Raw genomic sequence first — 19,543 nt, forward strand, 5'->3', positions numbered from 1 at the left:
TTACATCACAACAAGAGAAATCCACTTCTACATGAAGTCAGGTGCAAAGAAACAATTTACCATGCTTAGACAACCACAAATTAAATAAATGCCAAGCTGAAAGAAAGTTCCCAAGCACACTTACTTTTGTATAATTGCGATGCCGATATGCTAGAATTACCAAATCAGCTGCTTCTTTAAAGTAATCATCATAAAACTTAGTTGTGTCCTTCAACAAAGCTTCTAATTCCAACCAGAGTGTGCTACCCTTGGTCAAGCTTGGCAAAATATGATGCATCATTGTTTCAAGCAGAATGTTCTTAACATCCATTTTTTTGAACCTGCCACCAAGGACATAAAACTTCTACACTTTGTCAGGTGAAATAGCAGAGATCTAAATATGACAACAGAATAGCATCAGCACTTCAGCCACACACACCATGACTAGAATCAAAATTTCAAATTGTAAGGAAGCTACAAAGATCGCAAAGAAATCATGACTCACCATTCTAACGCAGTTGAAACACAGCCAATAGTTGAGTATAAATTTGTAAGCAGAATTTTAAAATGGAAAGAATGCCTGCCAAACCAATCACATTTGTTCAAACAACTCTTCAGATATTCTGCCCATAATAGAAATCATCAGGAACTGATACTAGCATACCTTCTAACAGTTAGGGCCACTTCCAACAGTAAAATTGCTTCAATCACATATCCAGGATGCTTGGTCCGCAGAAAAAGCTGTAACACACTTGTCAGTGTCAACTTTTTTCACTAGTGCAAAAATATCTCGCATCATCTAAGCATCTGTTGTGTCGACATAAGGAACCATGACACTGGAATTCAAACATGCAGACCTGCCCCAGAGAAAATTGTAACTGGGGAATAGCACCTAACCTGTTTAAGTAAACCTTTTTTGGTGAACACTCCAAGTCACTAAGAGGAAACGAGATCAACCTTATGGCATATATATTTCAAGCAGCAATTATCACTGCAGAGCAATGTCAAAGCAAATGTATTGGCCAGTCAGTCTATGCACAATTATGTTTGGTGTTAGCCTGTTTACAGAAATCAAAGAGAGGTCTTGTGAGTGCACAAAATTTCGCGTCCCTGTGACACTATCAGTGGCTGAAAATAGCGGCACATGGTATTTTGACAGCAGAGCTTCCACACACATAACATCCTTTCATGACTTGTTTGTATCATATGCAAATGCACAAAAGGGGGATCCATTGTACATGCAAATAATTCTTCATATGCAATTCAAGGCATTGGATAGATTCCCATTACTACACTAGATGGGAAAACTATCATGCTTGAAAAGGCATTGTATGTGCATGGTATAAAGAAATTTGCTTTCAGTTTCAGCCACTTCATGCACTGCTTTTGTGGTTAAATTCCACATGGATCGATGCAATGTCTATGATAGTAGTGAAAGGGATATCCTCATTGTCATTGGTACATTGTCCAATGGCCTTTATCAGCTTATTTATATGAGAGAGAGCATAGAGGATGCATTATAGGTTGATGCCACCATTGTTGATGATACTAAGTTATAGCATGCTCGGTTTGGTCATCTTAATTACGGTAGTTTGCTTCGCCTAAGAAGCAATAATATGGTGCTTGATCTCCTCCGTTGAAAGCACCTACTCATTGTATGTGTGCGCCTAAGAAGCAATAATATGGAGCTTGATCTCCTCCGTTGAAAGCACCTACTCATTGTGTGTGTGCGTGCTATTGAATCCTAACCTAACTATGAGGTTGCCAATGCTTTAAGATCTCAAAATTCGTTGGATCCCATGAGCTTCTAGCATATGATATCTGTGTTGTTGGAACATGAGTCCCTTCCTAAAGGGTCTTTACAATGGATAAGTCCAATAAATACATAGCACGGTTGTATCTAACAGTCCAAATACACCAAGCAATCACGCTAGCTATGAGCTCCCATAGACTTTGGTGTGCCATGAGGCACAATCCTAAGGACTCTCCTCTGTATCTCCAAAGCCCTACGACACTCCTATATACAATGTCTCTATCTCTTCTCTAGCTACCAAGATCTAACATAGGTGATTGAATCTCTCCATATCCAAGCCAACGCCCAACTACCACGACATGCATGTTTATAACAGCAGAAAGAGTAAGATTTGATTTCCTCAAGAAGTTAGCAAGCAAAGGTGGCAAGCATACTCTGTGCAATTAACTGTGCACCACTGACCTCACTCTAATCCTGAATAGCTAGGTAAGCCAGGCAGTCCAGTCGGACTGTAGCCAGGCTGTACAATCGGACTGCCACTTGGCAGCCCGACCTGGTACAGTACAGTTGGCTGCATTTAATGCAGCCCACATGCAGTTATTTGGCACCCAGTTCTCGGCTATTTATAGCCGGGATTTCCAGCAGTCTCCCATACTCTTCTGCTCGCAGATTACAGGCTGGAGGCTCGCGCAGATTCTGTCTCTGTTCGCAGATTTCAGACAGGAGATCGTGCAGACTGCAGCGGACTTCGAGGTGAACAGCAGGTTGCATCGTCGAGGTGGAGACACGCAGTCCAACGCACTGCGCCCGTGTGCATATCTGCATATCTTTGTATACAGCACACTTTATACAGCAGATCTTCATCTTCCACTGTCTCTTTCTCTCTCTTCTCTCTGCGTTCTCTCTCTCTCAGTCCTACGCTTCCGCACCGCTGCACTCTGACATGGTATCAAAGCAGTGTAGAAGGGCTGACTGAGTGCAGAACTAACCTGAAGAAGAGTTTCCATCGCGACACAAGGCTGCGTTTACAGCGTTTGAGGGCAAGCAGGAGGGCTGCGCCTCGAAACAAGGCTGAAGTGGGCGTGGACGCGCGGGAAAAGAGTCCAAGTGGTGGATTTGCTGCTGTTTTCTGCTATTTGACGAGGAGGAAGTTTGAGTTTTCAGCTTTCAAGTGCAGGTTTTGCTTTTTCATCGCCTTCGGCGGGTGAAGAAGTTTCGGGACGCGGAATAGCCCTAACAGGCTGCGTTTTCACAGTCAGAGGGGGCTACTTTTGCGTTTGTGAAGGCATTACAGGTGACGATGTCTACAGAGATTGACTTGGAGTTCCAGACGATCATGGACCGGAAGGTGCCTGTCTTACCAGCTCTTCCCGCAGATCAGAAGCTCGATGGCGACAATTACTGCATTTGGCGCGTGATGATGTTGGCCATCCTTGAGTCCTACGATTTGGCGGAGCTTGTACAAGAGGAGATCGACCGGCCCTCGATGAGAGATGAGTCCAAACTCTCTTCCGATGCTCGTGCGGGGTTGGCCAAGGCCCAGTCTCACTGGGACAAACTGAATGCTCGGATGCATTCCTTTCTTTTTCTGTCTTGCACTACAGCCGTGATAGCTCACATCGAGCACTTGACGGTGGCTCAGGAGATATGCCTGGAGCTTGATCAGATGTATAACCGGATGACCCTTATGAAGCGGGTTTCTTTGGAGGTACAGATAAGGACCTTGTCCGTGAACAAGTCTTCTTCGTTGCGGAAGCACATCAACAAGCTTAGACAGCTTCAGATGCAGGTTCAGAATGCGGGGAAGCCAATTTCCTCCGAAGACATGGCGATCACACTCTTGTCCCAGTTGCCGCCACGATTCGGTGCTTTCTACTCCGCCCTTATTGCTTCAGGACGAGAGTCCACTCTTCAGTGGGAAGAGTTGGTTCCTATGGTCTTGGACCAAGAGGAACAACTGAAGGGACAGAATGCTTCCAATTCGAAGGCATTGATAGGTCAAGCCTCTCAGAAGAAGAGGAAGGACCAAAAGAAGAAAAAGGGGGATAACAAGTCAAAGAAGGACAAAGAATCCACATGCCATATTTGTGGAAAGACTAGCCATTGGAAGAAGGATTGCCCTAACAAAGACAAGAAGGACACCAACAAGGACACGAAAGATTCTGGAGCGGTGGCTGCACCCTCATCAACTGTGTTTCTTCATCTAGTTGTCATTGAGGACTCTACACCGAATGCTTCTGATGCTGCGATGACAGCTCCCCACGCTCGAGAGTGGATCATTGACAGTGGTGCCTCCCGGCACATGACTCCTTCATCAGACGGTATTGCCCAGTTGCGACCTTTGCGTGGGCAGATTCTCATTGGAGATAGCTCTTCGGTGTCTATTGCAGGACAGGATGAGATGAAGCTTATTCCAGATGGACTTGGTGGTTCCCATACCTCAGAGGTCTTGCATGTACCAGGTTTAGGGTATCATCTACGGTCACTTCATAAGATTTGTTCCCTTGGACTTTTGGTGGAGTTTGACAGTGATTCAGTGCGAGTCCTTGATCGTGGGTCAAGGAAGGTTCTCTCATCTGGATATGAGGAGAACGGCATCTACAAATTGAAGTCTTCCACCGCCCTCTCTACTCTTCTTCTTACCTCTCAGATACAGTCAGAGCTATGGCATGCTCGGTTTGGTCACCTCAACTATGAGGAGAACGGCATCTACAAATTGAAGTCTTCCACCGCCCTCTCTACTCTTCTTCTTACCTCTCAGATACAGTCAGAGCTATGGCATGCTTGGTTTGGTCACCTCAACTATGATTATCTTCGGAGGGCATCCTGTGGACAGCTTGTTTGAGGGTTGCCGGACATAGTGGTGAGCCAGCAGCCATGTGTCTCCTGCATCCGTGGAAAACAGCATAGGGATGCGATTCCCAACAAAGCTTTGCGGCGGTCTACTTCACCGATGGAGCTTGTATCTACAGATCTTTGTGGCCCTATGAGGAACGAGTCCTTGAGAGGGAGCTCCTACTTCATGTTGATCGTAGATGACTACAGCAGGATGACATGGGCCTATTTCTTGGCATTGAAGTCAGAAGCTTTCTCCCACTTCAAGGATTGGCTTCTCTTTGAGGAGAACCGATCAGGCCGGAGATTGAAGACCTTGCGATCCGACAAGGGTGGTGAATTTGTTTCTAATGAGTTTGCTCGTTTTTGGGCAGATAAAGGTATTCACCAGGAGTTTGCTAATACCAACATTCCTCAAGAAAATGGCAATCTTGAACAGAAGAACCGAAGTGTGATCGAGATGGCACGCACCATGATGGAGCACCGACAGACACCTCAGTTTCTGTGGGCCGAGGCTGTGGCTACAGTAGTCCACATCCTTAACTGATCCTCCACTTCGGTCGTTGATGGGATGACACCTTTTGAGGCTTACTTTGGGACTAAGCCCGATGTTTCTTATTTTAGGGTTTTTGGGTGTGATGCCTATGTTCACATTCCCAAGGCTCATCGTGATAAATTTGAAGCAGCTTCCCGAAGACAGGTGTTTGTTGGCTACAGCTCTCAGTCCCAAGGTTATCGATTGTATGATCCCGTCAAGCGGGATGTGTACACCAGTCGAGATGTGCAGTTTGTGGAGGTTCCGGCCATAGCAGTGGGTGAGGAGCATCCCATTCTTGGAGATCCAGGGGAGAGTTGGGCTCCCGCGACAGTTCCTTTGGAGCCCGCGCCATTTGATTCGGATTCTGTTTCTAATACAGAGTCTATTCTTCCACCGGTCACCCCCGAGGAGTTACCACCGATGTATATCCCAGAGTCTTCAGCTGATGGAGAGAGACGAGGAGAGGTCCGGCCTCCTTCTCATTGGGCCCGTGACACACTCCGTGATTCAGGGATCGAGGCGGTCCCTGAGGAGTGGGGACCGCAAGATGATCCGCAGCAGTCACGAAGACACCAGGCACATTCTACGGAGCTTATTTGCTCTAACTATTGTTTAATGACCCGTGTTATGCAGGATCAAGAGCCCACCTCCGTGAAGGAGGCTTTACAATCCGCACCATGGAAGAAAGCTATGGAAGCCGAGTTGGAGGCTATTGAGAGGATTGGCACTTGGTATCTCATGCCTCGCCCCCCGAACAAGAAGGTGATTGGCGTCAAATGGGTCTTCAAGACCAAGTACCTTAGCGATGGTTCTTTGGACAAGCACAACGCTCACCTTGTTGCTAAAGGTTTTGCACAGCGCCCAGGGATTGATTGTCATGATACTTTTGCCCCCACTGCTCGTATGGCGACTATTCGAGCTGTTCTTGCCTTGGTTGGCCATAGGAGATGGCCTGTCTACCATTTGGATGTGAAGTCGGCCTTCCTCAATGGTCATTTGAAGAAGGAGATCTATGTAGAGTAACCTCCTGGCTTTGGATCTTCAGATGGGAAAGTCTACAGGTTAGAGAAGGCCTTCTTTGGCCTCAAGCAGGCTCCGCGTGCATGGAACGAGAAGATTGATTCGTTCCTTCAGTCACAGTTGGGATATCGGCGTTCCAAGGCCGATCCGCAGCTTTATATACACACTTCCGAGGCTGGTTGTGTGCTTTTTGTGTTGTATGTTGACGATTTGATTGTCACAAGTGATCATGCACAGAAGGTCAAAGAGACGAAGGCAGCTTTACATTAGACGTTCGAGATGACGGATTTGGGTCTACTCCATTTCTTCTTGGGCCATGAGATTTATCAATCTCAGAGGGGGATTTTCATCTCTCAACAGAGATACGTACAAGAGCTCTTGGTTTCTTTTGCGATGGAGGATTGTCGGACCATTTCTACTCCTATGGATCCAAACTGGAAGGCCACTTCACATTCAGCTTCTCCGATGGCGGATGCTTCCCGCTATCGTCAGTTGATTGGATCGTTGATTTGGCTCCTTAACACTCGTGTTGATCTTTGTTTTGCTGTTGGGCTCTTGGCGGGGTTCATGACTGAACCTCAGACGGTGCATTGGCAGGCTGCCCAAAGGATACTTCGGTATTTGAGGGGGACATCTGATTTAGGGATTTATTATCCAGCAGGCACAGGTGGTTCAGATCTTGTACTTGCAGGTTGGAGCGACTCGGATTGGGTCGGTGATGTGGACCACAGGCGATCTACTACAGGTTACTGTTTTACCTTGGGTGCAGGTATTATCTCATGGAGTAGTAAGAAGCAGCCCACGGTAGCCCTTTTGTCTACTGAGGCGGAGTATCGGGCCGCGTCTTCCACCACATGTGAGGCTGTGTGGCTTCGGAGATTGTTGGAGGAGCTTGGCTGCCCCCAGACTCGTCCTACTTTGCTGCAATGCGACAATGAGAGTTGCATTGCCTTGGCACGGAATCCTGTTTTTCATGCCCGAACAAAGCACATAGAGATCCAGTACCACTTCATCAGAGAAAAGCTTATGGATGAGACCATCACCATGGAGTACTGCAAGACGGAGGACAATCTTGCAGATTTGTTTACGAAGGCGCTTCCCCACGCTCTACTTCGGAGACATGCCAGATCCGTCAGGCTTCTGCATCGCCCAGGCTCTGAGAGGGGGTGTTAGCGATCAGAGCCAGGCAATCCAGTCGGATTGTAGCCAGGCTGTACAGTCGGACTGCCACGTGGCAGTCCGACCTGGTACAGTACAGTCGGCTGCATTTAATGCAGCTGACATGCAGTTATTTGGCGCCCAGTTCTTGGCTATTTATAGCCGGGATTTCCACCAGTCTCCCATACTCTTCTGCTCGCAGATTACAGGCTGGAGGCCCGCGCAGATTCCGTCTCTGTTCGCAGATTTCAAACAGGAGATCGTGCAGAGTGCAGCGGACTTCGAGGTGAACAGCAGGTTGCATCGTCAAGGTGGAGATATGCAGTCCAGCGCACTGCGCCTGTGTACATATCTACATATCTTTGTATACAACACACTTTATACAGCACATCTTCATCTTCCACTGTCTCTTTCTCTCTCTTCTCTCTGCGTTCTCTCTCTCTCAGTCCTACGCTTCCGCACCGCTGCACTCTGACAGATACTAATCTCCAAGCCCAGATAATATCAGCACCACATCTAACCTCAAAACTCCTCCCAAATCCTCTAGCACAGATCTACTGAAAAATCCAATGAATGCTAGGCTGCCAAGGTCCTCCATCATCAGGAACAACAGTCTCCAATCTCTACAGTTGTAACTTCTTTCACTGCTCTTAGCCTAAAAGGAGGCCCCTCACAATCAGCTTCAACAACAACACTATGTTCTGGCTATCTTTGATTCATAACTACAAGTTCTTTGTCTTTTACTTCAACCATATCGAGAGATTTGCGGATTCACTCCACATCTCTCGTGCTCCTGAAGTCTTCTGTGGGGAAGGTGGTTTTTAGTATGCCTCATCAACTCTTGATGCATCAATTATCATTGCTGTATGCACTCTGATGGTACAAGTTTATGGCAGATCATTACTTTTGTATGGGACATCGTGATGGTTTGTATCACCAGGTGGTGATACCTTTTATTGTTGCTTTCCTTATTTACTTATATAAATATTTTATTTTTCTTTTCTTTAGTTGATGTTGCTTTTTACCCCTAGAGGTCTCTTGGATTAAGGTGAGATCTTTGCATGGCCTGAAGAGGCAGCCATTGGGACAAATTGCACTAATGGTTTGTCTCGGTTCCATATTGAATGGGCACCAAAGAATAGAATGCCAGTAGTTTGGGACTGTGTGCTTAGCCACCGGAGACGGTGCAGGACAATGAGCCTCTAGCCAAGACAAAAGATGCACATGTAAGAATACTCACGGAATAAAAGTCACCGTAATTGAGCCACATTATACTTTTTGATGTGGTTGCAATGAAAAAAGTTATAACAACTTGAGGAATCCAAGGGTCACCATCCCTAAAATTTAGGGAGTTACTATTTTTGGACCCTAGAATCTGTTCGCGTCATTATCTTCGTTTTTGCACGAGGATTAATTCTCTGGTCTGTGCCAAGGTAAAATTTTACACCAAACACGGAGAATTTTAGTCCAGAAGGTTTAAATGGGAAAATTGTTACATGTATGCCATGTGGCACAAATTCCCAAAAGAGAGAGAGAGAGAGCATTTTAAAAAAAAACGTAATAGGCATAAGGGACAAATCTGAGAATGAAGTTTTGAGGAGTTGAGGGCACATGGCTGCAAAAACATCAGCTATGGAGAGTACTTTGACTCTGACTCATGTACGAAGGTAGAGCTTGCTCCCGCTGGTCAACTCTCTCTCTCTATTCTCAGAGGAAATGCTTTCCATGATGGGCTGATTCCATCGAAGGGTTTTTCAACTCTGATTTAGTGCTATTTGTGGGACTGTTTTAATGCTGGAATGATGCTTTCCTAAAAGGCATGTTGTTCTGGACATGCTGGACAGTAAAAACAGTGAATTCAAAGATCTGCAAACTGTATTTCTGCACACGAATCATTGAGTGTTGGTCACAGAAAATGCTTTCCTAAAAGGGATGTTCTGGACATGTTGGATTGTTCTTAAAGGAATGTTGTTCTGGACATGCTGGACAATGAGAACAGTAAATTCAGAGATCTGCCAACTGTAATTTTGCACACGAATCATTGAGTTTTTGTCACAGAAAATGCTGTCTTAAAAGTGATGTTGTTCTGGACATGTCGGACAGTAAGAACAGTGAATTCAAAGATCTGCAAACTGCAATTCTACACATGAATCATTGAGTTATGGTTACAAAAAATGCTTTTGCTAAAAGGGATGTTGATCTGGTCATGTTGAACTATTCTTATGCAGTTGGGATTTACTCAAAAAAGATGAAAACCAACTGTTCACAAGTTATGTATTTTGGAGCATTTCATTTTTGTAACTTTCCATCTTTTAATTGATAAAGAAATACCGAGACGGGTGCCGGTCTTCGAGGCCAATCTGGTGTTGAGAGAGGGAGTGAGGTCTCTGTTTGTGAAAAGACCAAGTCTTAATAGAAGGAACTACCACTTTATGTGAGTCATAGACCGGTTTCAAGGTTCCATCCCCGGGTTTTGAATTCTTTTTTGTAAGAATTTAAGCTCGGACAGTTTTAGGTGAGAAGGCCATACACACAGATTTTACAAAGATTACACGACTAGAGAGATGGCAGACATGGACAAAGGCAAAGGAAAACTCCCTCATGAAGAAGAGAGTTCTTATTCTACTTATAGACACCAAAGAGAGAGTATTGGTGCACAAGTGTCAGCACCATCTAGAACCGACGTTGAACCACAAAATGAGGAGCAAGAACAGGAGGACTTGTTTATGGCACAACTCCTCAGTATGGTTGGCTCTTTCCAACAACTTGTAAAGAATCCTTGAATGCAAAAAAAATTGAAGTCACATAATGAGGATTCTCAAGCTGAGTCATCACATCATACCATGGAGTGCTCAAAAAGGCAAACCTCTAATGTGCGTGAGCATGTGGAAAAGACACCAAACATGGAGACAGGTCCAGTGCAACAAGAAGCACAAGCACAGGATCAGGGAGTGAAAGGTCAAGGAAGCTATGCACAAGTGGCATAGCAGACTATTTCTCCTCAGTTTGCTACTTATCCTAGTTACTTTGGTGGTGGGTCAGTTTTTTAAGCAATGGCTGCATTACCCACGGGTTATCAGGGATACTCGCCTAGAGGGCCACCAGGAATGATGCCTATTGAGGCAATGAATCCACATTATGCTAATATTGGTCTACAGCTCGGTTAATAGACTTTACAGAGTCCTTATATGATGCCTAGAGTACAAAATGCAGTGCCTGGTTTTTTTCAGCCTAGTGGACATATGGCAACTAAGACAGGTGAAATAAATGCCGATAATGCGCCTAAGGGACTCCCTTTTTACAGCCACCTATCTATGACAACGTGACACCAAAAAGTGCAAAGTCTAAAGACTATAAAGAGGATGGTCAAGCATTAAAGTTTGAAACCTTCAGTGGTATACAAGATAAGCTGAAAGTTTTGACATTTATACAACAGTTTGATACAGCTTACACTGAAGGAGATTTTACTGAGACTTATAAGGTGTGGAAGGCTGCAACTTTTTTGAAAGATAATGCTTTCCAGTGGTGGAACATATTGTTGATGCAATTATATGCACCTGCCACTTGGGTCCATTTTAAACAGTTGTTTGCAGCCTCATGGTTAACTAACATGTTTGAAGTAGATGTCATGACTGCATGGCATAAATTGGACGCAACAAATTGTGTGGATTTAGAAGAGTACAATAAGAAATTTTGGGAAGCACTTTTGCCCGTGAGTTCTTACAGGACAGTGCCCCTGTCAGAACAAATTGAAAAGTATTGTTGTGGTTTGCCCGAAGCCATCAGGGATTATTGTACCAAGACCAAGGTTACAAATATGGTACGGTTAATTGAAAATGTTGATGTGGCAAATGCATTGTTGAAAGGAAAAGCTAATAGCTTTAAAGGCACTGAAAAGAAGGATTCTCAATTTAAGTAATATCCTAGCAAGAAGAAGAAGCAATTTCTAGAAAAGACCAACTTTACAAAGAAGTCTTTTTGGAAGAAAAGATTCAGCAACAACCTCAAACTTCTTTTAAACAGGGTAAAAGACAGAAGAGGCCAATTTTTGGCAAATCATTTGAGAAAGAAAGGCTTTAATGATGGCTCGGAAATGCTTTATATGTGAACAAAAAGGCCATATTGCTTCTAAGTGCCCACAGCAATCTTCTAAAGATGCAGAGGATAAACATGTGCCAAGTAAAAAGAAGCCCAACATTGGCTTAGTGCTTGATATGGTGGGAGATCAATTAGCTGATGATGCTACAGAATTGTGTAGAGCTTAGGGAAAGATCAGAGATTCCACAGTGCTTATTTTCTTTGATCTTGGAGCTCGTGCAAACTTTATCTCACCCGCATTGGCAACTAAGCTAGGTATACATCCCGAGGAAATGGGACCAATTCAACAGGCTGATTTGGCATGCCCCGGACATGCTAAACTTGTCACCCCCATTCTTGGCAAACTCCGTATGCACATTCATAGCTATGTGGGCACAGAGGAGTTCCATATTGAGCCTTTAGAGGGCTGTGATGTTCTGTTGGATATTTCATTGTGCCATTGGAAGCATGCTATCTTGGATACTTACAATAGAACGATTACTCTTATACATAAGGGCAAGACTCATGTGTTAGATGTGAAGCTTAAAGGAGAGTTTGTCCCAATTGTTTCTGCTTCTGCAGCAGTTACTTCTGTAATGAAAAATCATATTTCTGCTTATTTGGTTTTTACAAAGCAAGTTAATAAAGTTTACAGTAATGTGTCTGTACTAGATGAAAGTAGAAGGGCTTTCTTAGATAAATTCACTGACTGTTTCTCAAATTCGTTACCAAGAGAGTTACCTCCTCAAAGGCCTGAAGATCATACCATATATCTCCAGGGACTAGTCCACCTAATAGGCCACCATACAGGGTTAGTGCAGCGCAGCAGAAAGAGATTATGACACAGGTTAATGAGCTTTTAGAGAAGGGGCTAATTCATCCCAGTAGTTCTCCGTTGTGTTCACCTGTGTTGCTAGTTCAGAAAAAGGACGGCTCTTAGCGAATGTGTATTGACTAAAGAGCCTTGAACAAGAATACGATCAAGAATAGTTTTCCGATTCCGAGGATAGATGACATTCTTGATCAATTACGGGGAGCAAGAATGTTTAGCAGGATAGATTTGAAAAGTGGGTACCATCAAATCAGAATCAGGCCAGAGGATATCCATAAGACTGCTTTTAGAACGACATTTGGTCTCTATGAATTTCTAGTCATGCCGTTTGGATTGACCAATGCTCGTGCTACGTTTAACAGGATGATGGATAGAATTTTCCGCCCTTATCGAAGTTTCGTTAGCACATTCTTTGATGATATGATTATCTTTTCAAAGAATGAAGAGGAGCATAGAAAACACTTAGTTACAGTCTTTAATGAGCTTAACAAACTACTCATTAATGGCAAGAAGAGTGAATTCTTTTTGGAAGAGATTCACTTCCTTGGGTACATAGTTTCTAAAGATGGTGTGAAGATGGATCCTGCCAGACTTGAAAACCGTTCATGATGTCCGCAGTTTCCTTGGTCTATGCTCTTACTATAGAAGATTTGTAAGACACTTTGCAGAGATTCCTTCTCCTTTACATGCGCTTGAAAAGAAGGATGTCAAATGGCAATGGACTAACAAAGAGAATTCAACATTTAGATGTTTGAAGGGAAAAATGATTACTGATCCAGTACTTACTTTGTCAAATCCGTCTAAGCCATTCATAGTGCAGTGTGATGCATGTGGAAACAGCACTGGTGTTGTATTAATGTAGAATGGCCGAGTTGTGGCATATGAGAGTAGAGTACTCTCTGTCGTTGAAAGGACTTACCAAATTTATGAGAAAGAGTTATTAGTTGTGATCCATGCACTTTCTAGTTGGAAGCACTATTTGGTTAGTATTGATTTTGTAGTGCAAACGGATCATCAAACACTTAGATACTTTCTCACACAAGCTAAATTATCAGAGAAACACATGCATTGGGCAAATTTCCTAACTATGTTTCATTATTAAATAGTGCATGTGGAAGGCAAAAAGAATGTAGTTGCAGATGCTTTATCTCACAAACCACAGATGTTAGCTGTTTCAATTTCTTATCACCATGAATTGGATAATATGAAAGAGCAGTATGCTGATGACGAAGATTTCTCTGAAATCTATGAACAGTTGATCAATGGCCAACATGAATTGGATAATATGAAAGAGCAGTATGTTGAAAGAGCAGTATGCTAATGACGAAGATTTCTCTGAAATCTATGAACAGTTGATCAATGGCCAACATGATGGCCATTATGTGTTCAAAGAAGGCTTTATCACGATGCATGGAAGACTATGCGTTACAAAACAGCTAAGGCCAAAAGTTTTATTAGAAATTCATGCTCCACCGTATACAGGACATCATGGTATTGATGCTACAGTCAAAGTGATAGAGACTTTATTCTATTGGCCAGCCTTGATATCTAATGTTGATGCATATGTCAGATCTTGCCTTGTATGCCAAAGGGTCAAATTTGATAGACAGAAGGCGCCAGGGTTATTGCAACCGCTGCCTATTCCAAAAAGTCCATGCGAAAGTATTGCCATGGATTTCATTTTTCATCTTCCAAGAACTCCTTCAGGGAATGACGAAGTCTGGACTATCATTTGTAAATTCAGTAAATAGGCACATTTCATTCCTGTAAGGAAAAAGATTAAGTTAGAACACATGGTAAAGATATTTATGCATAATATCTTCAAGTACCATGAAATACCATGGTCAATTGTCAGTGATAGAGACCCAAGAATGACTAGCTTGTTTTGGAAAGCATTGTTTGAAAACATGGGCACTATGCTGAAATTTTCATCTTCTTTCCATCCACAAACTAATGGATAGTCTGAAGAAGCAAATTTGATTGTTTTAGACCTACTGAAGTGATGTTTCAGACCATAAGACTTCTTGGGAATACTACTTGCCATTGGTTGAGTATGCATACAATCATACAGTGCACTCATCTACTGGCAAAGCACCTTTTGAGATTGTGGAAGGTGGAAAAAAACTGCCTCCCATTTTGCGAAAAAAACATAACTTTTTTAAAGCAAATCATTATGTAAAAGATTGGGAATAAGCATATAAAAAGGTCAAGTATGCATTAGAAAAGTCACAAGCTAAATAGAAAAGAGCTGCTGATAGTCATCATCGGGGACTCTTGTTCAAAAAGGATGATTGGGTCTTATTGCATTTTGAAAAGGCACGTTGGGCAAGGAACGTTTGTTTCCAAAGCTGAGTATGCGTTACTATGGCCCTTTTCAAGTCTCAGAGAAGATTAATGACATGGCATATATGCTGAAATTGCCAGAGAATTGAAAAATTCATAATGCGTTCCATGTGAACCTATGGAGGCCTTTTGTTGGTGAAGTGCCAAAAGCTATGGTTCAAGAGGAACAGCCTAAAGTAGAGGAATTAGATGAGATTCTAGTTCCTGAGCAGATCTTGGCACATAAGGATAGGAAAGTGAAAGGTAGAGTTATAAGAAAAAAATTTGTGAAGTCCAAGAACTATTCACCAATGGATGCCAGATGGATGGAAGAGGCTGAATTGGCACATTTGCCTCAATTATTGCAACTTTACCGAGAAGCTTTCTTACTAGAATCTACAGTGACTTAGAATGCTTTTTGAAGCAATGTACATTTTCTATTATACAATTCAATAGTGCATCTCATTGAACAATGCACAATGTATGGTTTACACTTAGCATTAACATGTATATCATTGAATGAAATCTCAATGCTTTGAAATTGTATTTGTTACACTTCAGTTGAATGAATATACATGTTGTGACACTAATAGTTTGGGGATACGAGCTATCGCCCTATATTGCATCCGGAAACATGTATATTAGAAAGGCTCCTAGTAATCATAGTTGGATATAAGATGTAATCCTCCACCTAGATGAGACTTAAACTTGCAATGATACAAATGATAGTGGGAAAACTCCTACCATTGCCTCGTGTCATCTGTTAGCAAGTGATATATGCAATGGCACTAATAACATGGAGAATCTTATTATCATCCTATATCATCCATTAGCATGTGTGGCATGCAATCGAGGTCGCTTACTTCTTTCAAGAGGGAGGGTATGTCACCAGATAGTGATACTTTTTACTGTTGCTTTCCTTATTTACTTATATAAATATTTTATTTTTCTTTTCTTTAGTTGTTGTTGCTTATTACCCCCAGAGGTCTCTTGGATTAAGCCGAGATCTTTGCATGGCCTGAAGAGGTAGGCATTGAGACAAATTGGACTAATGGTTAGTCTGAGCCTTAGAACCGGTTCCATATTGAATGGACACTGAAGAATGGAATGCCAGTGGTTTGGGACTATGTGCTTAGCCACCGGAGACGATGCAGGACAATGAGCCTTTGGCCAAGACACAAGATGCACATGTAAGAATGCCCACGGAATAAAAGTCTCTATAATTGAGTCACATTATACTTTTTGATGTGGTTGCAAAGAAAAAAGTTGCTCAGAATGATAAGAATTGCTCAGAACAACTTGAGGAACCCAAGGGTCACCATCCCTAAAATTTAGGGAGTTACTATTTTGGACCTAGAATCTATTTGTGTCATTATCTTCGTTTTTGCATGAGGATTGATTCTTTGGTCTATGCCGAGGTAAAATTTTGCACCGAACATGGAGAATTTTAGACCGGAAAGTTTAAACAGGAAAATTGTTACATGTGTGCCATGTGGCACAAATTCCCAAAAGAGAGAGAGAGAGAGAGAGAGCATTAAAAAAAACGTAATAGACATAAGGGGCAGATGTGAGAATGAAGTTTTGAGGAGCTGAGAGCAGATGGCTCCAACAATATCAGCTTTGGAGAGTATTTCTTCGACTCTGACTCATGTGCAGAGGTAGAGCTTGCTCCCTTTGGTCAACTCTCTCTCTATTCTCAGAGGAAATGCTCTGCATGATGGGCTGGTTCCACCAAAGGGTTTTCTTGGCTCTAATTTAGTGTTGTTTGTAGGACTATTTTAATGCTGGAATGATGCTTTCCTAAAAGGGATGTTGTTCTGGACATGACAATAAGAACAGTGATTTCAGAGATCTGCAAATTGTAATTCTGCACACGAATCATTGAGTTTTGGTCACAAAAAAAGATTTCCTAAAAGGGATATTGTTCTAGACATGCTGGACAGCATTAAGAACAGTGAATTCAGATATCTTTCCTAAAAGGGATGTTGTTCTGGACATGCTGGACAGTAAGAACAATGAATTCAGAGATCTGCAGACTGTAATTCTGCACACGAATCATTGAGTTTTGGTCACAAAAAATGCTTTCCTAAAAGTGATGTTATTCTGGACATGCTGGACAGTAAGGACAATGAATTCAGAGATCTGCAGACTGCAATTCTACACATAAATTTTTGAGTTACGGTTACAGAAAATGCTTTTTCTAAAAGGATGTTGATCTGGTCATGCTGAAAACCAACTGTTCACATGTTATGTATTTTGGAACATTTCATTTTTGTAACTTTCCATTTCTTAATTGATAAAGAAATACCAAGAGGGTCGCTGGTCTTCAGGGCCAATCTGGTGTTGAGCGAGGGAGTGAGGTCTCTGTTTGTGTGTGTGTGAAAAGACCGGGTGTTAATTGAAGGAACTACCACTTTATGTGAGTCATAGACCGGTTTCAGTTTGTAGGGGCTTGTTGCTTCTTATCTTGTATATTTTATTTTGTTGACCACCCATGACTTGGGAGAGAGTGATAGCACTGTACATTTCATGGGTGTTATTGGGTGCCTTTATGGGTAGTTGGGCACCCCAATTAGGGCCAGCTGATTTGTCTCAGGTGTCCCTTTGGAGCCTACATACTCCACTCTTTCTCCACTCGCTGTATAAGAACACATGTTATGGATTCCAATATCCATTCATTCATTGTTTGAGTTCTTGTGCTCTCTTTCATTGTTAATTCTTTTCGATGTTTCTTCATGTACAAAAGTCATAATGAAATCAGTGATATGGAAGACGACGATGGAGACTAGAGGGAGTATGAAATACCTAGGGTTCTTCTGGTGAACTAGTATGAGCAATCAAAAGGTTCAACAGTTCAGTAACACAGTTCACACACACAAGTAGTAGAAAGGTAAACAGCTTGGGGCAGTGGTGAAGTGAGTGCAAAAAATGCAGGTGTGAGAATAATCAGATCATCCAAAATGCAAAGTTTACCACAATCTAGAGTAGTCAACCAGCAAATGCAAGATCCTGGAAGGTCAAGGACAGCAGGCAACAGGTAGTCCAACCTTAGCATAGCAATTCCAACCTTCAACAAGAGTGCAGCAGCACAAAACGCAAGGTGCAGCCTGTTCCAAGGACAGAAATCAGGCTGTCTGCATCAGATGTGATGTCGCCCTGTGCCAAACAGGTTGCCTGGTGTGGAAGGGCTGAGAAGCAAAAACGCAGGGTACAAGATGGTGCAGTAGGGAAAAACACATTTTTCAGTAGATCAGGAAACCCAACGGAGGAACACATCGCCCAACATGCAACAGGCCCCAAAGCAGCCAAACATATGAGACCTGAAAACAGTGAATAACAGCAGCACTGGCAAATGGACTTGCCAACAAAATTTCTACTAATGACTCTGGCTTAGGTGTACTGTTCAAATAGTTGTTTCAAGACAAACATTAACCAGTATTCAAAGGAAGGGCAAATCAAGACAGTGGACCAAATGATGATAGAAAAGTTTTCAAGATATATTTAATCTTGTGTGCTAATCATATCCATTGGAAATAGAAATCACAGTATTGCACTTCAGTATTAAGAATTTCCACTTATAACTATGGAGACAGCAAGACAAGATTTATCAGTAGCAAACTATTAAGCTTCTAGATACACACTCAAAAACATGCAAGCAAGCCAACCGAAGATGTTACATGCTTACCAGCCTACCAAGTTGTGAACCATATTCCATCATGACTCACAATTCATGCAAGCACATGAGATGAGCAGGTCCTAAAACAAATACCATGAGTACTTGCACATCAACAAAGTCTATCCTGAAATGTTAGCATAAGGGCCTAGACAAGATGTCTCCTTATTATCCAGTTGCCTTCAAAGTGTCATGTATCAACCAAGGCTCCTCTTCATAGTGAGAGCCTTAAAACTTGGGCACTTGACATATTGTCATTACCTACCCGCTGAGAGGGAGCCATTCAGCAACATTTGAACATACATCTTAACTTGGATTCAAATAATGCTGATACTGACAGGAAAAGATTCCAATGGCACATCCAATAAAGGAGTTAATAGTCATTCTCTTCTCCCCTAATTCTAGCTAGCCTGTGTCTGTGTCTTTTGTGCTGCAATTGCAACCAAGATAAATATGCAAGTTAAAAAGGCAAATCACATCATGAGCGCATAAACCATGTGACTTTGCACTACAGGTCAATCACCAAATTCATTCTTGTTACTCCTGAAAAAGAAGATATTGAAAATCTGGGTGTGATATATTGACAAACATTGCCTTTTCTGATTTGCTATTGCTAAGTTGACCCAAGGAGAACTGGATGGCTATTTAAGTGAGCAATAATCAGCCAACCACGTAACAACTAACAAAAGATCAAGAAAGTTTCTAACTACACTAGCCATTTTCTACTCGAAAATGAAACATAAGCACTAGTAACATGTCTTGCACTTGACTCACCTCCATCAAAAATGTCGTTGCAATTGTAATCAGCTCTTCCCCGTGCACATTTTCTTGAGGGTCTAAATCTTTGGATAAACTCAAGCAATCTATGTATAGCCTCACAACATCCACTGCACAGACTGCCAGATCTGTTCAATAAACCAGGCTAAACCATGAATGAAACCGAGATAGCTAATCTACAAAAACCTACAACACAATGTCTTGATATTTATTTGAAACAATATGATAATGAGGGATTTTCTCTACAAAGTTTTCCTGTCCATCCCCAACTTACAGGCTGCAAGGGGTTTCACCAAACCACTAGAGCATATAAAAGGATGACTAGATACATGTAATTTATCATGCCCCATTATAACGTGTTCCCCACCCATCTGTGACAATGGAAACAATTTAGTTAACAAGAAACATTATGCAGATACAAAGACAAAATTAGTCACTCTGTGTGAAAAGGATGACAAAGAGTATGCTTTCCATTTCATAGTACCTAAAGCCAAGCAGGCACCTAGGTTCATAGGACCCAACCCTGGTCAATGATCCTAAGACCTCTTCACCAAGCAATAAAAAACCAAGAAAAATGGC

The 19,543-nt window shown here is 42.4% G+C and overlaps 1 protein-coding gene across 3 annotated transcripts in view; it reads right to left on the reverse strand.

Annotated features, from left to right (window-relative positions):
* Positions 1-19,543, reverse strand: part of LOC148021335 (Tetratricopeptide repeat (TPR)-like superfamily protein) — a 101,256-nt gene that overhangs the window by 6,470 nt on the left and 75,243 nt on the right. For all 3 annotated transcript variants that reach the window (XM_087699209.1, XM_087699211.1, XM_087699210.1), the window contains exons 11-14: positions 18,962-19,092; positions 644-720; positions 485-559; positions 125-320 (exon numbers count right to left, since the gene is read on the reverse strand). In XM_087699209.1, coding sequence (XP_087555335.1) covers positions 125-320; positions 485-559; positions 644-720; positions 18,962-19,092 — 479 coding nt within the window. The remainder of the gene's footprint in view (positions 1-124; positions 321-484; positions 560-643; positions 721-18,961; positions 19,093-19,543) is intronic.

The sequence above is a fragment of the Lygodium microphyllum genome, chromosome 18, assembly GCF_053477565.2.
Source record: "Lygodium microphyllum isolate KBCC chromosome 18, Lygodium_microphyllum_v1.1.10, whole genome shotgun sequence".
In the NCBI taxonomy this organism is placed as follows: Eukaryota; Viridiplantae; Streptophyta; class Polypodiopsida; order Schizaeales; family Lygodiaceae; genus Lygodium; species Lygodium microphyllum.